This window comes from Mixophyes fleayi, chromosome 10 (assembly GCF_038048845.1).
Source record: "Mixophyes fleayi isolate aMixFle1 chromosome 10, aMixFle1.hap1, whole genome shotgun sequence".
In the NCBI taxonomy this organism is placed as follows: domain Eukaryota; kingdom Metazoa; phylum Chordata; class Amphibia; order Anura; family Limnodynastidae; genus Mixophyes; species Mixophyes fleayi.
The window spans coordinates 22,092,362-22,115,423 of NC_134411.1; the positions used below are offsets into that span (position 1 = coordinate 22,092,362).

The 23,062-nt window shown below is 41.8% G+C and overlaps 2 protein-coding genes across 3 annotated transcripts in view; one reads left to right on the forward strand and one right to left on the reverse strand.

Moving 5' to 3' along the window:
- Positions 1-17,017, reverse strand: part of DCDC1 (doublecortin domain containing 1) — a 296,646-nt gene extending 279,629 nt beyond the window's left edge. The window contains exon 1 of the mRNA XM_075188616.1: positions 16,948-17,017. The gene's annotated coding sequence lies outside the window, so the exon portion shown is untranslated. The remainder of the gene's footprint in view (positions 1-16,947) is intronic.
- A 103-nt stretch (positions 17,018-17,120) lies between these two features.
- DNAJC24 (DnaJ heat shock protein family (Hsp40) member C24) overlaps positions 17,121-23,062 on the forward strand; it is a 45,727-nt gene continuing 39,785 nt past the window's right edge. The window contains exon 1 of one of the 2 annotated variants that reach the window (XM_075188041.1): positions 17,121-17,206. In XM_075188041.1, the coding sequence (XP_075044142.1) occupies positions 17,195-17,206 (12 nt within the window). In that variant the 5' untranslated portion in view covers positions 17,121-17,194. The remainder of the gene's footprint in view (positions 17,207-23,062) is intronic. The other variant, XM_075188042.1, reaches the window with a different exon arrangement.

The following is a 23,062-nucleotide window of genomic DNA, read 5'->3' on the forward strand; positions in this document are numbered from 1 at the left end:
TCGTTCGAATGACCAGAACTGTGTCCCATTTGGCAAGATATGAGCGTTAACATATCAGATAAATACGATTATTTGGTGATAAAGTTGACTGAACAGATCACATGGGGCCCAATTTGTGAGGTCAGTAAATAACCATAGACATCATTTTTCTTGCCAGGAAAATTATATTATTATCTGTGACTGCTATAAGCCAAGACACTATCCCCAAGGATGTGACCAATTGTGATCACACACGAGTTGTGGTTTTGGGACGTGGCTTGTGTGGACTGGGGTGTGGCCAATTTTGTTCCTATTTTGTTATTCATGAATGCTAGGCTGTTTGCTATCAGATCAAAACCAATCCCATCTCTCTATTGGTGTCACGGGCACTAGGAGGCTTTACCCAGTATCACCCGCTGATGGTCTTATCAGAGCAGTAGAGTTGGTATATGATACTCTGATGGCAGGGTGATAATGGAACTGGAAACAGCAGATGGTTAGAGAATGCTCAGAAAGTCTATGACTAGCAGCACTGGTAAACAATAGGTAACTGAACACGAGGATCTGGATGGACTAGGACACGTGAGGGAAGTCAGTGGTCTGCGCACGGCAAGTTGTACCACTGCTATAGTGAGAAGAATGTCCAGGAGTAATAAGGAGGTAGAAGTCAGCGGTCTGCGTATAGCAAGTTGTACCGCTGTCTGTAGTGAAGGAATGGAATCCAGGTGAAGGTAACGGGGAAGTCAGTGGTCTGCGAGTAGCAAGTTGTACCACTGCTTATGTGAGAGGATATATGCAACTGGTGACACAGGGAAACAGGAATCAGTGGTTTGCCTCTAGCAAGTTGTACCACTGAATATATATGTGAGGAAGGACACGAGGAGATAAATGCTATGCAGAGTCTACACGGGTACACTGAACTTGATCCCACGTTGAACTGCACACAATGATAATAATGAATGAACGGCACTGCACAGATAAACAAAGTCACTCAAATAGTCCAGCAAAAGGAAACACAGTCAATAATAGCAATAGTCTCAGAGGATGGAAACTCCGGAGGAGAACAACTCAGTCCAGATGGATATGCAATACACCAGCACAGTCAATGAGAAGTATGCATACCGTGGTTCAGATGAGCAGGCTGTTAGAGATAGCTGCAGAGATACCTGAGCGGCCGGGAACAGACGAGATGCGAAGTCCTTGCAGAATGGAAGCGGCAGGTAGGTGCAGCGCACTGTAGGTAGGCCAGCAAAGATGACAAATACTCAGGAAGCAGTAGTATATTGAATAGAACAGCAGGAGACCACGGGAGAGTTGAAGCGATGTAGCAAAGCTGGAAGCCGAGGAGCGTAGACTCGATGCAACAGGCGAGTTGACCCAAATGGACACACTGTAGAAGCAGTAGGCAGCGGGTCAGCTGACGGCAGGTAGAATGCAGACTGGAGCGCTGAGACGAGCAGACTCTGTAGACACGCTGAAGTAGCGAACTGGAATCAGCTGGAACAGTAGCGATGTAACACAGGAGAGTTTGCAGTAATCTGTAACTGTAGATACACAGAGGCAGCGGATAGGAATCAGCTGCTGGAGTCACGATGAAACACAGGAGAGTTTGCAGTAATCTGTAGCTGTAGATACACGGAGGCAGCGGATAGGAATCAGCTGCTGGAGTCACGAAGAAACACAGGAGAGTTTGCAGTAATCTGTAGCTGTAGATACACGTAGGCAGCGGATAGGAATCAGCTGCTGGAGTCACGATGAAACACAGGAGAGTTTGCAGTAATCTGTAGCTGTAGATACACGGAGGCAGCGGATAGGAATCAGCTGCTGGAGACACTAGGAACACGAGGAATAGAAGTGGTCTGGAAACCACAAACGGCAAACAGGAATCAGCATCAGCTGAACACACGAGGAGGCACTGGAACACCTTCAGAGACTCATGAGGAATGAGACTCCATGAGACTCCATGAGACTCCAAGATCAGGCATCGTGGTATTGACCACAGGTGCTTAATATAGGGAGAGTTGCCTGATCAGCCATTTAAGTTAAAGGAACAGAACTGAAGGTTAAAAGGGACTGCACATGCGCAGTACCTCATAATAATGGACGGACACGGTTCCTAGCTACCTAGAAGTAGCACTCACAGTCCGGTGAGTGACAATTGGTTTGTCATTTCTAGGGCAATTTATTGGATCTTTTTTTCAGTAGTCTATATTCTTGGGCTTGAATTAGGTGAAATCTCAATAGCCTTGCCTGTGAAGCCCTTTTAGTGCAAAGCAATGATGACTTCATGTGGTTCCTTGCAGGTAACCATGTTTAACAGAGGAAGAACAATGATTTCAAGCACCACCCTCCTTTTAAAGCTTCCAATCCGTTATTCTAACTCAATCAGCATGACAGAGTGATCTCCAGCCTTGTCATCGTCAACACTCTCATCTGTGTTAACGAGAGATTCCTTCATTCTTTAGATTACCTTTTGATGCTTTTTATTGTTCCTTTTTCTGTACAGTTGGCCACCATTCATTGTATCCAACATTTCCATACTCAATAACAAATCTGTTGCCGAAAAAATAAGCTATGGAAAGCTGTGTCTTCCATGATGTTTCCATAAAGCGTGTTAATAAGGTCGCACGTAATTAGTAGTCCTCAGTATATAGCCACAACTTCTCACCTATGTCCTGACGCCTTATATCTTCATAAAAGCTTCATAACCTTCCATGGTGGCAATGACATGGTAACAAAGTCAATTAACAGTTAGATGACAGGTCATAATTGCGGTCTATTTCCTAATATTTATTTATATCTTTTGTTTTTCAATGATAATTTGCTATTGCTATTCACAACATTATATATATATATGGGTTTTCTATGTTCTAGTCGCAGAGAGATTTACAAAAGGTCTATGTGGGAAATAGTGGTTCATATTTATTTATTTTTATTATTATTAGATTTATCATAACTCGGATAAAGTTTTACACTATAACATGAAAGAAACATAAAAAAACTTGGAAGAAACTTTAAAAGAGTGCGTTAATGGGGCAGGCGGGATTCTGGGGGAGGGGGGCAGTTAGAACGAGGATGAATGAGCTGGTTTATCCAGAGAAGAGCACAGGGGGAAGAAGTTCTCAATACTTAGGATAGATGACTAATTAATTCAGGGGAGCTAATTATCTGAGTCTAGCGGACTCTGAAGGGAACTGATGAATAGAGTAGTAATGGGTCAAGGGGCTTAATGGGCTAACTATGTAGAAAAAGCCAATGAGCCCGGGAAAAGTGCTTTTTTAATCACATATATTTAACGGGATATTTATATCAGGGCCATCTTAACAACATTATAGGCCCCGGGGCAAAGCAGTGCACTGGGGCCCCTAGATATAGATATAAATATATAGATGTATACAGATACAGATATAGATATATAGAGATAGAGATAGATAGATGTACTTGCTCAGTGACCCTTGTAGGTTTTTTTTGCAGGTTTTTTTCTTTTGCAGGATTATTTATTCTCATTAAGAGCCGTGCCTATGGGGCCACCTTGCCCGTGGGGCCCCCGGGCAGCTGCCCATCGTGCCCAATGGAAAAGATGGCCCTGATTTATATAAGTGACTATTAAAAATAAATGATGTTTGTAGATGAAGTATATTTTCCATTTATTTTTTTTATTTCTTTAAATCTTAAAAAGATGTTATAACCCGCAGGTAATCACATAAATACTGAAAGAATAATGCTGATGTGTAATACAAAACCTCAGTGGGGCAGCACACGTGAGGGTAGATTTTCAAACTTTCTAAAAAGTAGTACATTCTAGAAAATAATAGAGATGCTCAGGCTCGGTTCCCTGAGAACCGTACATACCCAAACTTAGCAGATCTGAGTACCAAACCGGCTCGGTACTTTCGCGCTTTTTCAGAATCGAAAACGAAGTAAAACGTCATTGTTACGTCGTCAGATCTCAGATCTCGCGATTTTTGGATTCCTTTTTAAGATCCAACATAACGGTCGGGCCCAAGGACAATTCCATCTTGCACCATTTTTCTTTCCTGCCACTGCTGTGTGTCAATGTGTCCTAGATGCGCTAGGAACTGCCGAGTGTTTGTGCCATTGCTCTGTCGCTTACCATCCAGCCAGGTCGCTGCAGTATTTGTCTGAAAGTGTATGAAAATAATAATGTGACCTGTGAGGTGGTCTAAATTTACTGCAAATGACTTGAAATTAGTGTTATTGAGGTTAATAATAATGTAGGAACAAAAAAAGAGCAAAATGATGTGATTATAGCATATTTTAGGATTTTTTCTAAAAAATCCAAAACCAAACCCAAAACACACGAGGGCAGTTTTGCCAAAACCAAAACACAAAGCTAATCCAGATCCAAAACCAAAACCAGTTCATGGGGGGTCAGTGAGCATCTCTAGAAAATAATAGTTAGTATCTGATCGGTTGCTACGGGCAACACCTCCACTCTTCTTTTGTAGAAGGTTTCATCTACCCCATGGTCTTATCTAATATAGACTAGAAGGACACATGTTCACACGTAGCTACCAATCAGATATTAGCTTGTATTAGTCTGATTGCTGACATGAGAGTATTACAGGTTAGTGGTAACTATCGCTCTTTGCGCCATGTTAATGAACAAATCATATTGTGGTCACAATGAACATGACTACAAATTAGCAAATACTTTACTCAACAAGAAGTGGTCCCATAATAACTATTGTTTCTAATCCTACTATTTTTATATTATAATGTCTCTTTAAAAGTATGTGATCTATTGATCAGACTTTCAGTCAGGGGCGGATCTAGACTTTATGTTTAGGGGGGGCGATTTTGCATAATCACGCCCCTCCTTTGCTCTGATTGGCTGGCCTGTGTTAACCTCGCCTTCCGCCCGCGATTGGCCCCGCCCCCTCCCGTTGTGGTCGCCGGCTGGGACCACTCTGATTGGCTGGCCCACATTTAGCCCCGCCCCTCCCGTCTGGGACCTAGCTTTTTGCTGCTAGGGGGGGCGAATGCCCCGATCGCCCCCCCCCCCCCCCCCTGGATCCGCCACTGCTTTCAGTTGTAAATGAAAAGGTTGGGTGTATCGTGCCATTATGTCATACTTACTGCCTTTCTTCAGCTCTCTTCCGGGAGCCAGCCAGTGCAGGTGGGCGTGAGGGGGGCGGGGCAGCCAAAATCCCGTCATTTCGGCCCCGCCTCCTATGACGTCATGACGCAAACGCGTCATTTGACAGCGGGGGGCGGGACCAAATGCCGCGATTCACCGGGAATCTAAGTGGGGTACTTCCTAGTGAAGTGGGCAGAATTCGGGAGTCCAGGAGACTCTCGCAAATTGCGGGAGTCTCCCGGACATTCCGGGAGAGTTGGCAAGTATGTATTATGTTGGTGAATGGGCAACTAAGGTTTTAATAGGATACATTTTATTTTAGTTTGGAAAGGTGTGTATATTTTGCAAGATGCTAATCATTTAGGTGTTTAGAATTCAGACTGCGGAACTCTCTGTCTTGCTCTCCTGTCTGCTCACCCGCTGACTGAGCTCTGAGAAACGCGTTGCATCTGAGAAGTGGAGATGTATTTTATAAAGTTTTAATTTTCAATATTTTGGGGGGTTTTTTTGTTATATTTTCATTTACGTATATTTTGTAAAATGTTTTTTCGCTCATTTTTATAAAACAAATTTAAATTGTGTTTGAAGCTATGTTTCCATGAAAGTAATTTTATTGGTAAGGAAAATTAATTCACACATTTATAAATGAGTTTTATGTGAGGAAAGAGATTTCAGATACCGATGGACGTCGGTAAAATGAATGTACAAATCCTAAATTTCTATTAATAGGTGAAAGCTTTATCATAGCTTTTTACACTACCTCATTTATCCCATACTGTACACTATTGATGTCGAGCTAAATAATACTAAGTCAAACAACGGCGCAACAATGAAAAAATCAAAGGCAGCTTGTAGCAAATTAAAATAGGTCACACCAGTACCTACTAATATCAACCCAAAAGAACACCAGAAAATTGCTGACAGGCGCCAATAAACGTGGGAAAGAAGAAGAAATAACATCAAGTATGAATCCCTATACAAACCAATCATAAAGCAAGGGTATAATCAGTTCTCTGAGCACCAAATAGCATTAATGGTAAATCGGATATAGTCCCATTAATATGGAAGTCCACATAACAGTTCGTCCAATATCCTGAACTCCAAAAAATATATATATAAGCAGGGTCTTTTATAGTATTTCCGATCCACTCATGCGTGACCCATGGGTATACATAAAAGAAAACAGAAAACAAACAAACATAGTGCGATCTGTTGAATCAATATAGTAAAAGATAATGCACAGTGGCTCAGTGGTTAGCACTTCTGCCTCACAGCGCTGGGGTCATGAGTTTGATTCCCGACTATGGCCTTATCTGTGCGGAGTTTGTATATTCTCCCTGTGTTTGTGTGGGTTTCCTCCGGGTGCTACGGTTTCCTCCCACACTCCAAAAACATACTAGTAGGCTAATTGGCTGCTATCAAAATTGACCCTAGTCTGTCTGTGTGTGAGTGCAGTGTCGGACTGGGGCATGAAGGGCCCACCGGGGGAATTCAGTGATAGGGGCCCACTATATTGGGGTGTGGCCAACTTTAGGAGTGGGTGTGGCCAGTAAAGGGGGTGTGGTCAGGCTATGGAGGACAACTTATAGCACTATTTTAAATGTGCACCTTTTGCATTAGACCCTGCCCATTCTACTGGTAGGGAACTACATGGGACCCATTAATAAAACACTTGTGGTTTGGAAGAAACTCCAGTACCAGCTCCTGTCGTCTCCTAATGCACCAAGACAGTTACTTATGATAAGTGCATCATTTGGTTACCTCCAACCCTCGCCTCATATGTTGTTATTGCCCATCATGTATTGAGCTTATTAAAAGCCATTACAAGGGCTACACAAACCAAATAATAACATCATCAATTAGAAGACATAAACTGCACAATTAATTTTTTAGTACAATGGTTACCAACCTGTTGTTGCTGTGACATGTCCTGGAATAAAAGTCAATTCATAAAAAAACAAGTGATTGTAATTCTCAACTAATCTCAGTGAAATCCATCTAATTTCATTTTAAATACGGTTGATATATGCCTATAATACTTTCACTATATCACCCCTAAATTCTAAACAGGACAACCATCAAAAAGAATGCACAATAGGCAAAAGGAAAAATATATAAATATAATTATGTTCTCCTATGCATGTGCCTTTCTACACTAACATACAATATAGACCAACATATTATACAACCCTGAATGATTATATTTTCAACTGGATGCAATTGGAATACTAGACTACATGAAAAGCACCCTTCATTTGCCAGATCTTGTATACACAGTCTGATTATTAAAATGACTCTTTGTTATAATTATTTTTTAAGGACTCTTACAGAATATGCCACTCGTCAAAGACCATACACACAGCATCAGTGCTACTACGGTTGCGTACTTCACCAATGAATGCTTGTTGAGAAGGGAAATTTTAAAAAACAAAAAAATGAACAGAATACAGCCCATCCAAAGCCTGTCACATTTATTCCATATATGCTGGTATGCTGCCAGTGTTGTATGAAAGAGAATATAAATATCAAAGGACGGGCGCAAATGGGGGAAGGGTAAAGAAACACAAGGATTGGGTCAATGAATAAGTCAAGGGGAAAACGGTCCCAAAGTCATTAAAGGATGTTGGTCTTCTAGTTCCACCTATACCGATGTCCCAGATGGTAAACTTACATCAATGTGACCTTTTCTATTCCATACAGTATTTGAATAATGTGTCCTCTTGCTTCAAAAAGCACCACCACGATGTACTTTTACTCCCCTCTAAACCTGTTTCTTCTCCTCACCAGAGTGCACATATTGGAGACCAGGGAGAGAACAGAGAAAGATCTCATGGTGTTTTACGTTCTCTATTTATTAAGTTAAAACATGGGGTTAAAAACACTCACATTTTGTATGTTAAAAAGGTATCTTTCAGTCCATATGTTTCCTCGATCAAACGGCAGTATCCAGCTTCTGTATCCCAGCCACGATCAAACTGGCTGGGCTTCAGATAACCCGGGGAAACTCTGCAGCGTCAGAGGGGGCGTGGTCTATTGCGTCCAGTGTTGCATGAACCTATGATGACCAAACTGACCTTGGATCAGTATGTTGATATCAGGACGTCCTCCTCCCCTGCTCAAACTGCTGAAAAACACACTACCGCGCCTGGGCTCTCTGCATCTGCGCGGTAGTGTGGTTACAGGAGATGTGACCGCCGCCGCCATCTAAACAAAGTTCAACATCAAGCTCCGCCCTAACAACGGAGGGGGCGGAGCTTCAACCCCGCTGGGCCTACCGGTGGATTGACCGGCTGTCCGGCGGGCCAGTCCGAGGCTGTGTGAGTGTGTGTCTATATTAGGGAATTTAGACTGTAAACTCCAGTGGGGCAGGGACTGATGTGAGTGAGTTTTCTGTACAGCGCTGCGGAATTAGTGGCGCTATATAAATAAGTGATGATGATGATGATGAATGTCCCTTTACGGTGCCCGTTAAAAACACAGCCAACACCTTGTGGATATTCCTCTTAACCCCACAGGGGTATGCACTTACTAGAAAAAATACATATCTGAGCATGTAGTAAGATTAAGCTCTTTCTATTTGATCCTCAATCCAGCAAGAAGTTCACTCCGCCATAGTGAGGGGACAGAAGAAGAAAGAGAAAAGCTCCATAGTGTAAAATCTTTGACGTAATTTATTCCAGCATAAAACACAAATAGCGTACGGATGTCTCCAAACATAAGATCCCATTAAGACGGGAATAGCTGGACCCTTCCCGTCCTTCTCTTTAAAAACGAGCATGGCAGATGATATTAAGCTGCAAGATGTATCCCAGACAACACTCCGGCCTATGTAGCGGGCATTGCCGGAGTGTTGTCGGAGTGTTGCCGGAGTGTTGTTAGTGTGTGTGGGGGGGAGGGGGGGAGACGGGACTGGAGTGTGAATAGATGCTAGAGTCCAGTAACCAGAGGGTCTAAGGGGCAAATTTATCAAGCTGCGAGTTTCCAGCGGGTTTGAAAAGTAGAGATGTTGCCTATAGCAACCAATCAGATTCTCGTTACCATTTATTTTGTACAAAATGATAGCTAGAATCTGATTAGTTGCTATGGGCATCATCTACACTTTTTCAAACCCACCTGAAATTCTCAGCTTGATACATTTACCCCTAGGTCAAGTGAGCGATTCGACCAAAATAACCAACAGTGCTATCGAGAGAGGTTTTTCCTCATACCCAATTTAAATCCGACCCAAATGGATTTGATTCGGCATAGGGACAACAAGGTCAAACAATGTCTCCAACCGCCATGTGTGCGGTCATTGTTCAACACGGAAGGGAAAGAGTCCCTGATGTGGAGCCACCTGCTCACAGATCCAATCTCATCCTGCAGCTCGAGTGGAAGGCATTAGGAAAAACAAACATGTGTGGTGAGAATGGCAAACAAGAAAATGACACAGAACTGGTAAAAAAAACCATAAACCCATCCATCTGAAAACAGCAAATGACGATCATATCAAGTAGTCAATGAAGGTTCAGTTGCCTGTATAGCTTGACCCATAGCTTACCCCTTTCACATCCTTAAAACAAATGATCAGACTAACGGGTGACTTCAGTCTAATCACCAAAAGAGACATTTTCATTAGATGGCTTAATTAAGTTAAATAGACTGCATTTCAACTACTTAACACATTTTAACCTACAAATTATCACCTTTTGCTCATTCAGATTATACATTGGAGTGTGAGGCAATTAATGGCCTGCAATGAATGTCCTTTTATCCTGCCAGTTTAACGGGAGCAGTCAGACCAGGAAATTTAACCGAAATGATTATATTATTTAAAAGAAAACATGGAGGTTATTTGTCAACGTCTCCCAGCCACTTTCCAAACACTAAACACACTGTATCATAAGCAGCACTAGATACTAGCGGGCCAGTTCAACGACTTTCTCACAATACACCCAGGGATTTCAGAAAGCTAAACATACATTTAAAAACGTTGTAAATAATGTGTTTTCTGTGCTTAACGTGATGGCAACTGTCTGAAACTTAAAATACATTGAAAAAAAGTATTGAAAATGCCCATGGAAAAAAATATCACACATTTTTAAAGAAATATTTATTTTGATTTTCAGCCTTAGTACATTGTTTTTATTAAGCTACATGACATTTTCTATGGATGATTCCCTTGTTTATTAAGGCACGTTTATTAAATAAATAGTGAAAGCGCTCAAGTTACATAAATTACGACTGTAACAAATATTCAGAGGCAGAACAGGGTACAATGGATTTCTTTCTGACAATATCCCGTATGTAAAATAGATCAACTGCATAGTATCACTTTACTCATACTTCCAGATTTTGGCTGGACAGTCCAGAATTGTTGTCCATGAAAGGGATGGAGCTTACTTAAGTGGGTGGCGCTTAATGTTAAAAAAGTAGGCGTTCCTGGGATGATCTGGGCAGAATTTTGGTGGATCAGGGGCGGATCCTGTTTTCCCTAATTCTACATGTCTCAATGCTGGGAGGTATGCTTTCCTTGCTCTATATACTGCATAGCAAACCGATGGGGGTTTCCTAGTGCAAGGAAACCCCCTTCCAAGCCTGGGGCACTGTATAATTGAGGTGGATGGACCCTACCCCCGCTTCACATTGCTCTGCTTAAAAAGGGAGAGCTACATACACCTAACAGTAGTCCACGCAGCATTGCCCATGTATATTATGGGGATAGGAAAAGTTGGAGAGCAGCCAAGCACTGTCTAAAATTATAGCCACGCCCCCATGCATGCTGGTCACGCCCACTGGAGGCGTGGTGTGGAAACCCTCCTCTACAAATTCTGGTTTGCCCCTGTACTGGATACAATATGTAATATTTGATGGCCAGCACAATAAAGAACAAATACAGGGGTGTACTATATAATGCATGATAATGCTGGGCGGTGGGTGGAGAATAATATACTTCGTCTGCTTAGCTAACAGCAGGCATGTTACAATAACATGTACAATGCTAGCAGCAATTTGTTAATAAAAATTGTATTTAATCGTTGATAAATAAACAATATTCCATATTGAAAGATTCTGACACTACAGATTTTATATGCTGTCATTAAACTTCAGTTTTACACATTTTTATCTGACCAGCAGTCTCTCTTTTGAAACTGTAGATTATGTCTAAACAAATGATAGTCCGGTGCTCTAAAACAAATGTATAAATCACTGTGTCGGCATATATGCAGGATTTGTGCACAATATACTGTAGCTATATTGGGGTAAGCTCACCTGCCAACGTCAAGGCATCTCCTGTAGGTGAGACCCTGAATTGTGTAACAACAAGTGTCACATTTAAAACCTATTTAATTATTAAACCATGATACCTAAAATAGCAATGGGTATTATCTTACAAAACAGGCATCGGCACTAGATGTGGCACTGCATAGTAGACTGGGCACCAGGTATGGCACTGCAGACATGGCTCTGCATATTACACTTGGCATATAACATATTATACAACCCTACATTTGGTAGCCGGTTCCTAGATTTTGGATAGACTTGTAGAGGCTTGCTGATAATGTGTCTCACAAGACCGTACCTCCCAACTGTCCCAATTTTGTTGGGACCGTCCCGATTCACTGACCTCGAAAGGAGTGGAGCATGGTTCAAAAGTGGAGTTGATTTGGTGTAAAGTGGGCGTATTTGGTTGGATTGGGATGGGGCTTATTTAGTCCTGATTTTGTCTTAATAAATGTTGGGGGGTATGGGTCGCGCTCTGCTAGTGGTAAACTGAACCAGAGCCAGATATGAAAACTGCTTTTTACTAGAGGAGAGGGCACATTATTTTGTGTGGGTTTCCCGATTATAGTGCCAGCAGTCCAGGCTGGCACTGTTCATCCCACCAAAATGCTGCAGCCGGTCCAGGCTATGAGCCCTGGTGCTGGTATCACTTATTTTTGGGGGTCTCAACATTAAAATACCAGTCACCGTGATCAACTTGACATGATCATGCCACAGTATAGTGTAACCACACACCATCACACAGCCTTGGCCCGATCACACTGTCCTGATTAACGAAATCGGACTTGTTTTTCCAGCATATGTCACAGATGCTCGATCGGATTGAGATCTGGGGAATTTGGAGGCCAAGTGAACACCGTGAACTTTTTGACATGTTCCTCAAACCATTCCTGAACAACTTTTGCAGTGTGGCAGGGTACATTATCCTACTGAAAGAGGCCACTGCCACTGAAGAATACCGATACCATGAAGGGATGTACTTGGTCTGCAATAATGTTTAGGTAGGTTGTATGTATCAAAGTAACATCCACATGAATGCCAGGAACTGAGGTGTCCCAGCCTTCTTCCTATAATGCATCCTGGTGCCATCTCTTCGCCCGGTAAACAACCCACACGCACACGGCCATCCACGTGATGTAAAAGAAAACGTTATTTATCAGACCAGGCCACCTTCTTCGTTTGCTTCATAGTCAAGTTCTGCCGCTCACGTGACCATTCAACACTTTTGATAGTGGACAAGGGTCAGCATGGGCACTCTGACCGGCCTGTGGCTATGCAGCCCCATACACAGCAAGCTGTGATGCACTGTGTGTTCCGACACCTTTCTATCGTAGCCAGCATTACATTTTTCAGCAATTTGTACTACAGTAGCTCTTCTGTGGGATTGGACCAGACAGGTTAGCCTTCGCTCCCCAGACACATCAATGACCATTGGGTAACCCGCAGAACCTTGTCACCAGTTGTCCTTCTTTAGACCACTACTAACTACTGCATGCCAGAAACACCCCTTAAGACCTGTCATTTTGGAGATGCTCTAACCCTGTTGTCTAGCCATCACAATTTGGCCCTTGTCAAAGTCGCTCAGATCCTTGCGCTTGCCCATTTTAACTGCTTCCAACACGTCAGCTTCAAGAACTGTCTGTTCAGCATCAATGAACCTTGGGCGCCCAAGACCCTGCTGTTGGTTCACCGATTGTCCTTCCTTGGACCTCTTTTGTAAGGTACTAACCACTACATACCAGGAGCACCCCACAAGACCTGCCGTTTTGGGGATGCCCAGTCATCTAGGCATCACAATTTGGCCCTTGTCAAAGTCGCTCAGATCCTTACGTTTGCCCATTTTTCCAACACATCAACTTCAAGAACTGACTGGTCACTTACTGTCTAATATATCTCATCCCTTGAAAGGTGCCATTGTAACAAGATCATCAATGTTATTCACTTCACTTGTCAGTGGTTTTACTGTTAGTTTTTTAGTAAATTCTGGCTGAACTATGAAACCATGTATGCTACCTACTAAAATGACAGCACTGCAGCATTTATTATAAGGATCAGTGTGTGACAGAGATCAATGTTCCTTCATTGATCAGCAATGAAGAAGGGGACATGGACTACTACATGTGTGGCAGGGCATTGCACAGTGGTAAACCACCCATGAGAATGGAACCTTAATGTAGAACCCAATATAAATAAAAATGTCTTGCCTTAGGCTTTTATTTCAAGACAACATATTTGGGAGAGGTGTACCATTGAGGTCACCAGCAGACAGGAGCTCATTGGAAGATTCCAAACTTAAAATTTCAGATAAATTCTACTACTGGTTACACTGTCCCAGTTTACAATTTTAAAGAATTTATACTTCGCTCTGACACTAATGCATACAGGGGCTAAGAAGGGACATTCTTGAAGTGCTTATATCATAAATGTTCAACAGTCTATGGTCTGCTTCTCCTTAAAATAAGTTGAATTACATAATCTGATTAGATCACCGTTAAAACGCAATTTTCGTATGAAAAATGCATAGGCAAATCCTCCATTGGACCTAATGCAACTCAGATTATGCATTTTTCATAAGTCAAATGCATTAAAGGGAAAGTAACAGCAATAATGTTTCCCTTATGATTGCATTATTTAATCTTTTCACTGCAACCTATATAGAGTCTGTGGTGGGGTCTTTCTGTCCCAAATTAGCCCAGCTGTAGATTTCATATGGGGTAACCTGGGTTTGACCTTGTACTCTTGTCTCATTATGCCGTACAACACAAAATACATATGCAAAACAAAGGAAAATATATTAATTTCAGAGACCAGGCAAATATTTTGAAACAGCCAGGCAAGGTGTGAATTCATAAAAATATAGGTTATAACTAAAATAATGGAAGGAAATTGGGAAGGGGGATGTGTGACAAACATGGATTAAAAATAAGTCTGTTTCTCGGTGCTGAAGCGCTTTACACGTCACCAGGCTAATACGCAGTAGGTGAAAACAAACTTGTCCTTAATTTAAATGCGGCTTCCTTCCCACCTTCCGCCACCATTGTTTATGCTCTCGTGTTTTTGAATCTCGGCTGACCTTGTTTTTTTAAAAGGGTGACGGTAATCTTTGTCACTCATTTTGTTTTGATTAAAATCAGAACTGTATAGCAGAATGAAGTCATGAACGAGCGCTACTGAGGGTGAAGATGTGAAGGGGGAGGGGACTGTCAATACGGCGCCTGTCGCCATCCTTGTTTCTTCTACTCGCTTATTCTCAAGCGATCACTCAAAGATGGCTCAATGTCTTCAGCCTTTACCATGGTAACACGGCACAACCAAAATCTTTGCTACATTTTTTTTTTCAGGTTTTCTTTTTCCTTAGGAAACTATTATTTTTTATTTTAAATTACATTTCAGTTTATTCCTTTCTGGGTGACAAGTTTCAATCTATAGGAGGCTTTGATTTAATTGATTCTTATAGAACCACACCTGCCCCATGTACATGTTAGCACACCCGAAAGCATGGGAGGGCTGGCGAATTTTAGTCCGGGGGCAAAACTCGACTGAGCAGCCGACTAGGAAGCCCGCCAGCCCAGTCTACCCTCTGCCCTAAAGTCTAGTGCCCCAGGACTGCTGCATGTAGAATCGGACTGTAACATTGATTAGTATATAAGGCAATTGTATGTGACTGCCCATTATAAATATTTTGTTAATACAAAACCAGAGAAGAAATAAACTAGCACTTGGTTAATCCAATATTATATATGTTACCAGCTACATAGCAATGTAATCTATATGTATCATCATCATTTATTTATATAGCGCCAGCAGATTCCGTAGCGCTTTACAATTGGGAACAAACATTAATAAGACAATACTGGGTAATACATACAGACAGAGAGGTAAGAGGGCCCTGCTCACAAGCTTACAATCTATAGGGTGTATACAAAAGACAGTTGCTATTAGCGCTTATCCTTAACACTGCATATGTGTGTGTATCTAGCAAAATGAAAACATGAGGTATTGGTTCATATTTTGATCAAAACACTTAAGCCTGTATCCCAAAGTCAAAGGCTCCTAGTTGTATGCAGGCCCTACATTGACCTTCATTCTTTGGCAGGGCCATCTTAACAATATTATGGGCCCCTGTGCAAAGCAGTGCACTGGGGCCCCTACCTACACATCCACTCACAGTAATACAAATGTAAATTATCGATAAAATGAAGTTTATATTTATTGTTACCTGCAAAAAAAGACATTAGAAATAGCATGCTGTACTACAGAGATTTAATCCACATAAACGTTTTTATTATAAACAAAATTATTATAAACTATAATAATAATAATATGTGTGTATATTCATATACACAGTATAAACACACATGTACGTACATACCATACACACGTATATAGAAAATATAACATCATTTACAATATCTTACTAAGTGAAAAAGAAAATATCCAACATCGCAAACATTTTCACAATAATTACCAAATCAGTACAATGCAACAGCCCTGTCTATGGGGCCCCCGGGCAGTTGCCCAGCATGTACAATGGGAAAGACAGCCCGGTACTTTGGTAATTCCATCCTAGGTAAATCGGTAACATGACTCCTTCAAGTCTCTGGACTTTAACGCCCTGGCTTGTGCGTCACATCTGAAGGCCCTGGCAAAAACTCTGAACTGCATTTTTTTGTTTTTCTAGTATCATGTGCCCAAGATTTTACTATTATTGGAGCATTGTTTGCATACCCACGTTTATGTTTACTCTGTCCTCCCCTGGATCAAGTAGTTTCCGTGGTATGAACATTACATGGCACATCAAGTCCCCTGGGTACCTTCGTCCCCAATCTAGTCCTTTAGAGGTGCTCACTTGTGGCGTTGTTTAGGTGTACCTCGGTGCACTACAATCCCTAATGTGGAATGTTTATTGAACTTTGGTAGGAAAATTTGGGTTCTGCCACTGAAAATTAGGTACAGCCAGCAACTATGATCATACTTGCCAATTCTCCCGGAATGTCCGGGAGAATCCCGCATTTTGGGTGAGTCTCCTGGACTCCAGGGAGAGTATGGCAATCTCCCGAATCTGCCCACTTCCTTGCCATACTACATTAACCAACAGAAATTACAATAATAAATTCCAAAATATTTAGTTATGAACAAATGTTGTTATGAATATTTTAGTTACAAACAAAAGAATAATGCAAACTTACTATGTAACACAATATGTATTACTGAATACTGCAAACACAATTACTATTAATTAATGCCCTAGAGTGTTCATTAAATGTGTAGCTTTATTATATGTAAAGGAGAGACACACTGTGAAAACTGCAATAATGCTGAAGTGGGACTACAATAAAATAAATACAGCATTAGAAATGATTGAAAAAAATAAAAATAAACTTAGAGATGTGTCAGCATAATTTAAAAGCTTACACATTTATCAATCTACATGTGGTTAATAGAGAATTTACATTTCAGTCTATTATTAAATGACAAAACTTTGCTACAAGCACAGAAGTTTCTGCAAAATTAGTTTCTAATTCCAAAATGTAAAAAATCAGATATTACTAGTTCCTGACATACGTAACGCGATTGTTATTTCCAGGACAATTGCGACTTACTGTGCAGGAGATAGAACCAGGCGCGATCCTCAAGGTTCCAGGTTTCCATGGAGACGGCGTCTATCCTCTGATCCAAACAATTCTGTCTGTCCGCGTTGTTCAATAAAGCTGCCGCGGTTTTGAATCATGACGCGTTACCTCGTGCATGACGGGAATTGTAGTTCAGTTTTCCTTGCTGTCCAGGAGGAGATGAGGCCGCTGGTTTGCGTGCTATGATCGGGTGGTTCTGTTGAATGTCGCAGTGCATATGATCACTGGGGTCAGTTATTCTCTAGACTTCAATATTTTATTGTGTTTGGCTGTGTTGGATTTTGCACTGATGACCTGGGTCTGATTATGTTCATTTCAAAGCTTCCGGGTGTATAGAAGCCAATGAGAAGTGGCTAGAGCTAAGGTAGGCAACATGAGGTTATCCAGCTGCTGTATAACTTCAAATCACAACATGCCCAGACTGTCATACAGCATTTGTCTGGCAGAGCATGCTGAGACTTGTAGTTCTACAACAGCTGAAGAGCCAGAGGTTAGCTAAGCTTTTCCTACAGTGGTATGGATGCCATTTGTAAAAAATGCAAATAAAACCTTATAGAGACTATCTTTAGGAAATGTTAGTCAAAAACATAATTAATTCTTATTGCATTTCTTTACAACATCAGTTGCTGGTGCTTAAACACTTACAGAATCTTCAATATTTACATGTAAGGTTATTAAAAACATTATTTACACACTTGTCAACATTTCAAATTGTAAAAAAATACTCAGTAGGTAAAAATGAACTTGTCCCTAATTTAAAATCCAGGCTTCCTTCACCACCAATGTTTATGTTCCAGTGTTTTCAAAACTCCGCTCTACTTGGCTTTTTAAAAGGGTCAGAGCAATCCTTGCACCCTGGGCTGTAGCCTATTCAGCCTGTTGGGTATTCAGAACATGATCTGTCTCTGGATTAAAATCTTTCTGCAGTCAGCCAAGAGTGGTCCACCGTGCTCTCTTCTACGCCCGCCATTCCTTCCCCCCAACCAGGGCTGGATTAAAGGAATGGAGGCCCCTCCCTTGTGAGCCGCACCCCGCCCCAAGCGCTTACCTGTTTCTGTCTTCTGTCACTGTAGACTTCCCGCGGCGCGCTGTAAGCTCCTTACTGAGGAGATCTCGTGAGAGTGAGACTCATGAGATCTCAGCAAGGAGACTACTGAGCGCTGCGGAAAGACTACAGTGACAGTGCTCAGCAGTATTGATTGGGCCGGGGCGCCATTTTTTTTCTCACCCCAGGTGCTAAAATTTTAAGTTACGGCTCTGCAGTACTTATACATGCAGATGGAAGTGGGGATGGAAGGTCTTAAACACACCCATGAAGAAGAAGGTATCCACTACAAAGCCAACAACAACAATGTTGGTGCTTCAAAGGGACTGTTTAACTATTGTTTGTACCCTCAAAGTCACCACAATATATTATATCACTATTAGACAAATCATAGTGGAACGGTTTAAAAATTACTTTAACTGGCCAAACAGTGAAGTCCTTGGTGTATTGTATTTCATAAGAACTGTCTTTGTTTAGAGAAACTCGTTATGGCAAATAAAAGGGATGAATATAAGGTTAGCTTTATGAAAGAATGGTTCATATGGGTGATGTTAGACAATGTCCCTGAGATGATTAGATACAGCCTTTACATGTTTTTATTTTGTTTTGTTTGTTTTTCTTTTAAATTCAAATAAAATAAATATATGGTGGGGATGTTTTAATAATAGAGATCCAGTTTAGGTCAACGTGTCCAGTTTCCATTCCAGTTTAATTGTCTCCTCACTTTTTTCCACATATTGGGCCTGAGTCATTAAGGAGAGCAAAGCATAAAAAAGGAGTAATTCTGCACCTGGGGAAAACCATGTTGCATTGGAGGGGAGATAAATTTAAAATGTGTAGTAGGGTTGATTTAACCGGAATGCTTCAACCATCTCTACATACATGACCAGAGTCCTTTCTCCCTTTTCTACCCCCTCCAATTTTATTTTTCTCCTCCTCTGAGACCTGAGAAGAACAAAATTTACATAAAAAAGAAAAACAGCAGATTCTAAAATCTTGAAAAGAACTTGCATTCATAATGACATCTAAAAACAGGAAGCACGCTGGAGGAAATACAGCTCCTATATTCACATCCGCTTCTAAGAAGGTGTCAACTTCCTCACCGCCATCTGATCAATCTCGCTCTTCGAGTCCCACCTCTCAGCTGGACAAGGCCATAGATCCCACAGTTCAGGCAGCTATAACTAACCTAGCGCATGACATTAAACTTACTTTCCAGCAGGAACTTAAGAAAGCAATTGTTGAATTCAAATCAGAAATTGCAGCTCTCGGCACTAGAACGGACAGTCTTGAATCAAAGACGGATAATATGTGTCGAGCTCAAACGTCCTTTGAGCGAGAACTAGCGCTGCTTCGCTCTGAGGTGGACTCGGTGAAAGAGAAACAAGAAGACCAAGAGAATAGATCTCGGCGAAATAATTTGAGGATCCGTCACGTGTCAGAGTAGGTTGTCTCCTCTTCCATACCTGACTTCCTCAATAGCCTTTTCAAACATTTGCTTCCAGATCTTCTAGACAGTGAAATTCTGCTGGATCGTGCACATCGAGCTCTCAGAGCTAAACCAAATGCTGATCAAAGACCGCGAGACATCATCGTACGTCTTCATTATTACCAAACGAAAGAAAAAATTCTTAACGCAGTTAGGTCCAAAGACACGATCGACTTCCAAGATATGCAACTTCAGATATTTCAAGATTTGGCTCCTTCCACTATCTAAAAACGCAGAGATTTACAGCCAGTGACGCGAATACTCCGTCAACACAACTTCAGATATAGATGGGGATTTCCATTCCAGCTACAAGTGTTTGCAGGGAACTCTATCCTATATGCCAAATCCTTACCTCAAGGGCAAGAAATCCTTGCTAAACTCAAGATTCTTCCAGACCCCACCTCATCTACAACACGTAGTAATTCCTCAAGATCTGATTCAGCACCTCCTCCTGACTGGACAACGGTGGAACGACGGCCTGCAAGATCTCCTGCGGCTCCAGACTGACCGAACTTCTGAAGGCCTTTAATAGGATCCATCCTCCTTCATTTTGGACTCAGGTTCTCACACACTGATTACCTAGTATCTTTTCAAGTTACAAGAACACTGTTGTCTTTTTTCGTTTAGCTACTGGGCAACCACCAAGGGCACCTAATAACCGATTTGCCTTTTTTTACATGTACCAGGTTATTTACAGTTTACAGATTACACCCCCTTGTGGGATTTAGAATTCAAGGGCATAACAGTATTGTTGGTGCCCTGGTTTGGCATCACCAGTTAGTAATGTTGTTGTCATTGTTACAGATTTGACACTACATCATAGATTGTATTGTTGTATTGTTTTTGTTTTTCTCCTCTTTTTCATCCCTCCTTTATTTTCCTAAATTTTCATTCTCTAATTTTATTTTATTTTTTACCGCCCCCCCCCTCCCTCTGGTCAATTACTCACTACAATAATGTTCTAGTTACACCAGCCAACTGAGCTGGACAATCTTTCACGGCCCCTCGTATGGCCAACCAATACCTCACTAAATTCACCACCCCCCACAAGCACCCTTAGTAGTATTGCAATGTATTTTTTTCATTGTGTTATTTCTATGATAGCCCTAACAGGGGCTCTCCTCTCTGAGGGTTATGGCCTATTTAGGCCTCCTTCTCATCTCTCCTCTCTTCTTTCTCTTACCTGTGGCTTCCTTCCTTGCTCCCCTTCCCTCTCTCAAATCACCAAGTGGACTGATGCTTATTTTTGTTCCCAATTTGTTTATGTTCTAAAAAATTTCTTGCTGATATTACGTAGGATTCACACCATCTACAACACCCATGGCGCTCAAGGTGCTCTCGATTAATGTCAACGGCCTGAACTCCCCTACTAAACGTGCGGTGGTCTTGGGAGCTTGCAGGAGAGAGGGAGCCGATATAGTTTTCCTCCAGGAGACCCATCTCACAGGACAGCATACTCGTCTCCAAAGTAAGCTTTATACTCAAACGTTTTTTGCCTCTGCGGATTGCAAGAAGCGTGGAGTAGCTATTTTAATACACAACAGAGTTCCCTTCCTCCTAACTAAATCACATTCTGACCCAGAGGGACGTTACCTGATTTTGATAGGCACACTCCGCTCTGAACAGGTCACTCTTATCTCTCTATATGCACCAAACCAGGGTCAAAGCGCCTTTTTCTCAGATGTGTTTAATCGTATTGGGCGCCTTGCACAGGGTCATATAAATCTCGCTGGAGATTTTAACACCATCTTACACCCTACATTAGATAGGTCCTCGGGTTCTTCCAGCCAAAAATCTACTTCTTCCGTAAAAGACTCCCAGTTATTATTAAAATGCATACGCAATTTATCGCTACATGACACCTGGCGTCTGAAAAACGCTGATGCAATAGACTTTACACATTACTCTGCCCCACACGGTAGTTACTCCCGCATAGATATGATATTTGTCTCTCATCCCCTCACTCAAACAATATTAGAGGCAGGAATCTCCCCGCTTACCTGGACAGACCATGCCGGAGTGCACATCACCTTTGATTTAGTAAAATTAGCTCCACGTTCTCGTCGTTGGCGTCTTGACGACTCCCTTTTGTTGGCCCAATCGACTCGTCAAGAAATTAAGGACGCAATCAAAGAATATTTTGAGTTAAATACTTCAGAGGAAATTGCCCCAGGCATTTTATGGGAAGCCCATAAGGCTACCATCCGAGGTAGATTGATAAGTAAAAGTTCGGCAGCTAAAAAACTAGCATCTCAAGAAATTAATTCCCTTGAGACCGAACTAACCTCCCTTCTTGATCAACATAAACTCCACCCATCCACGACATTACTCACACAAATTTCCGCAGTAAGAGGCCAGCTAAATGCAATTCTTTCTCGCAGAGCAGCGAATACTCTCAAAAAATTAAATCAGCAATATTACGAAAAGGCTGACAAAGCCGACTCTATGCTCGCTAACAAACTGCGGCAGAAAAAATCTCGAGGACAGATTACAAAACTCAAAAAATCTTCTAACTCGCAGCCTATGTATGACCCGGTGCAAATCGCTCAAGAATTCCACGATTATTACAAAGCTTTATACAATCTCCCCGAGACCTCATCCTCTGTCCAATCTCTTGATACAGAAATTACATCTTTTCTGTCATCTCTCTCACTACCACATCTCTCAGACACTGATATCACTTTCTTGAACGCGGATATCACCCAGACAGAAACAATCTCGGCTATAACAATGATGAAATCATCATCGGCCCCAGGCCCAGATGGATTCACGGCACAATATTATAAGAAATTTGCCAGGGACCTTGCCCCACATATGACAGATTTATTTAACAACATCTTAATGGGTTCACCTTTTAACGAGGCGACAACCTTGGCCACTATCGTTGTTATACCAAAACCAGATAAAGATCCTACCTCCTGTCCCAGTTATAGGCCTATATCCTTATTAAACGTGGATCTCAAAATCTATGCCAAAATTTTAGCTAACCGCTTGAACACCCTTCTCCCCTCCCTGATCCACCCAGATCAGGTCGGATTTATACCAGGCCGCCAAGCTATAGACAACACCAGACGGGCTATTGACCTCATACATTCTATCCACTCTGGTAAATTACCATCATTGATCATGGCACTTGATGCCGAAAAAGCGTTTGATCGCATCTCTTGGACCTTTATGTTTAGAGTTTTGGGGTCAATGGGTTTCTCTGGTAAGTTTCTAGATGGCCTGTTAGCTTTATATCAATCTCCTAGAGCAACGGTGGTGGCCAACTGAGTCGCCTCTTCCCCCTTCTCAATTTCCAATGGGACGCGGCAGGGATGCCCACTATCCCCTTTAATCTTTGCCCTGTTAATAGAACCATTAGCGGCAAAAATCCGATCTAACGGGGCGATACATGGAGTTAAAACAGGGAAATCCGAACATAAAATATCATTATACGCCGACGATGTTCTTTTGACTCTCTCGGATCCCGCTGTTTCTCTTCCTCCCCTTCTTGCAGACATCAAAACCTACAGTTACATCTCGGGATACAAAATCAATCCACAAAAAAC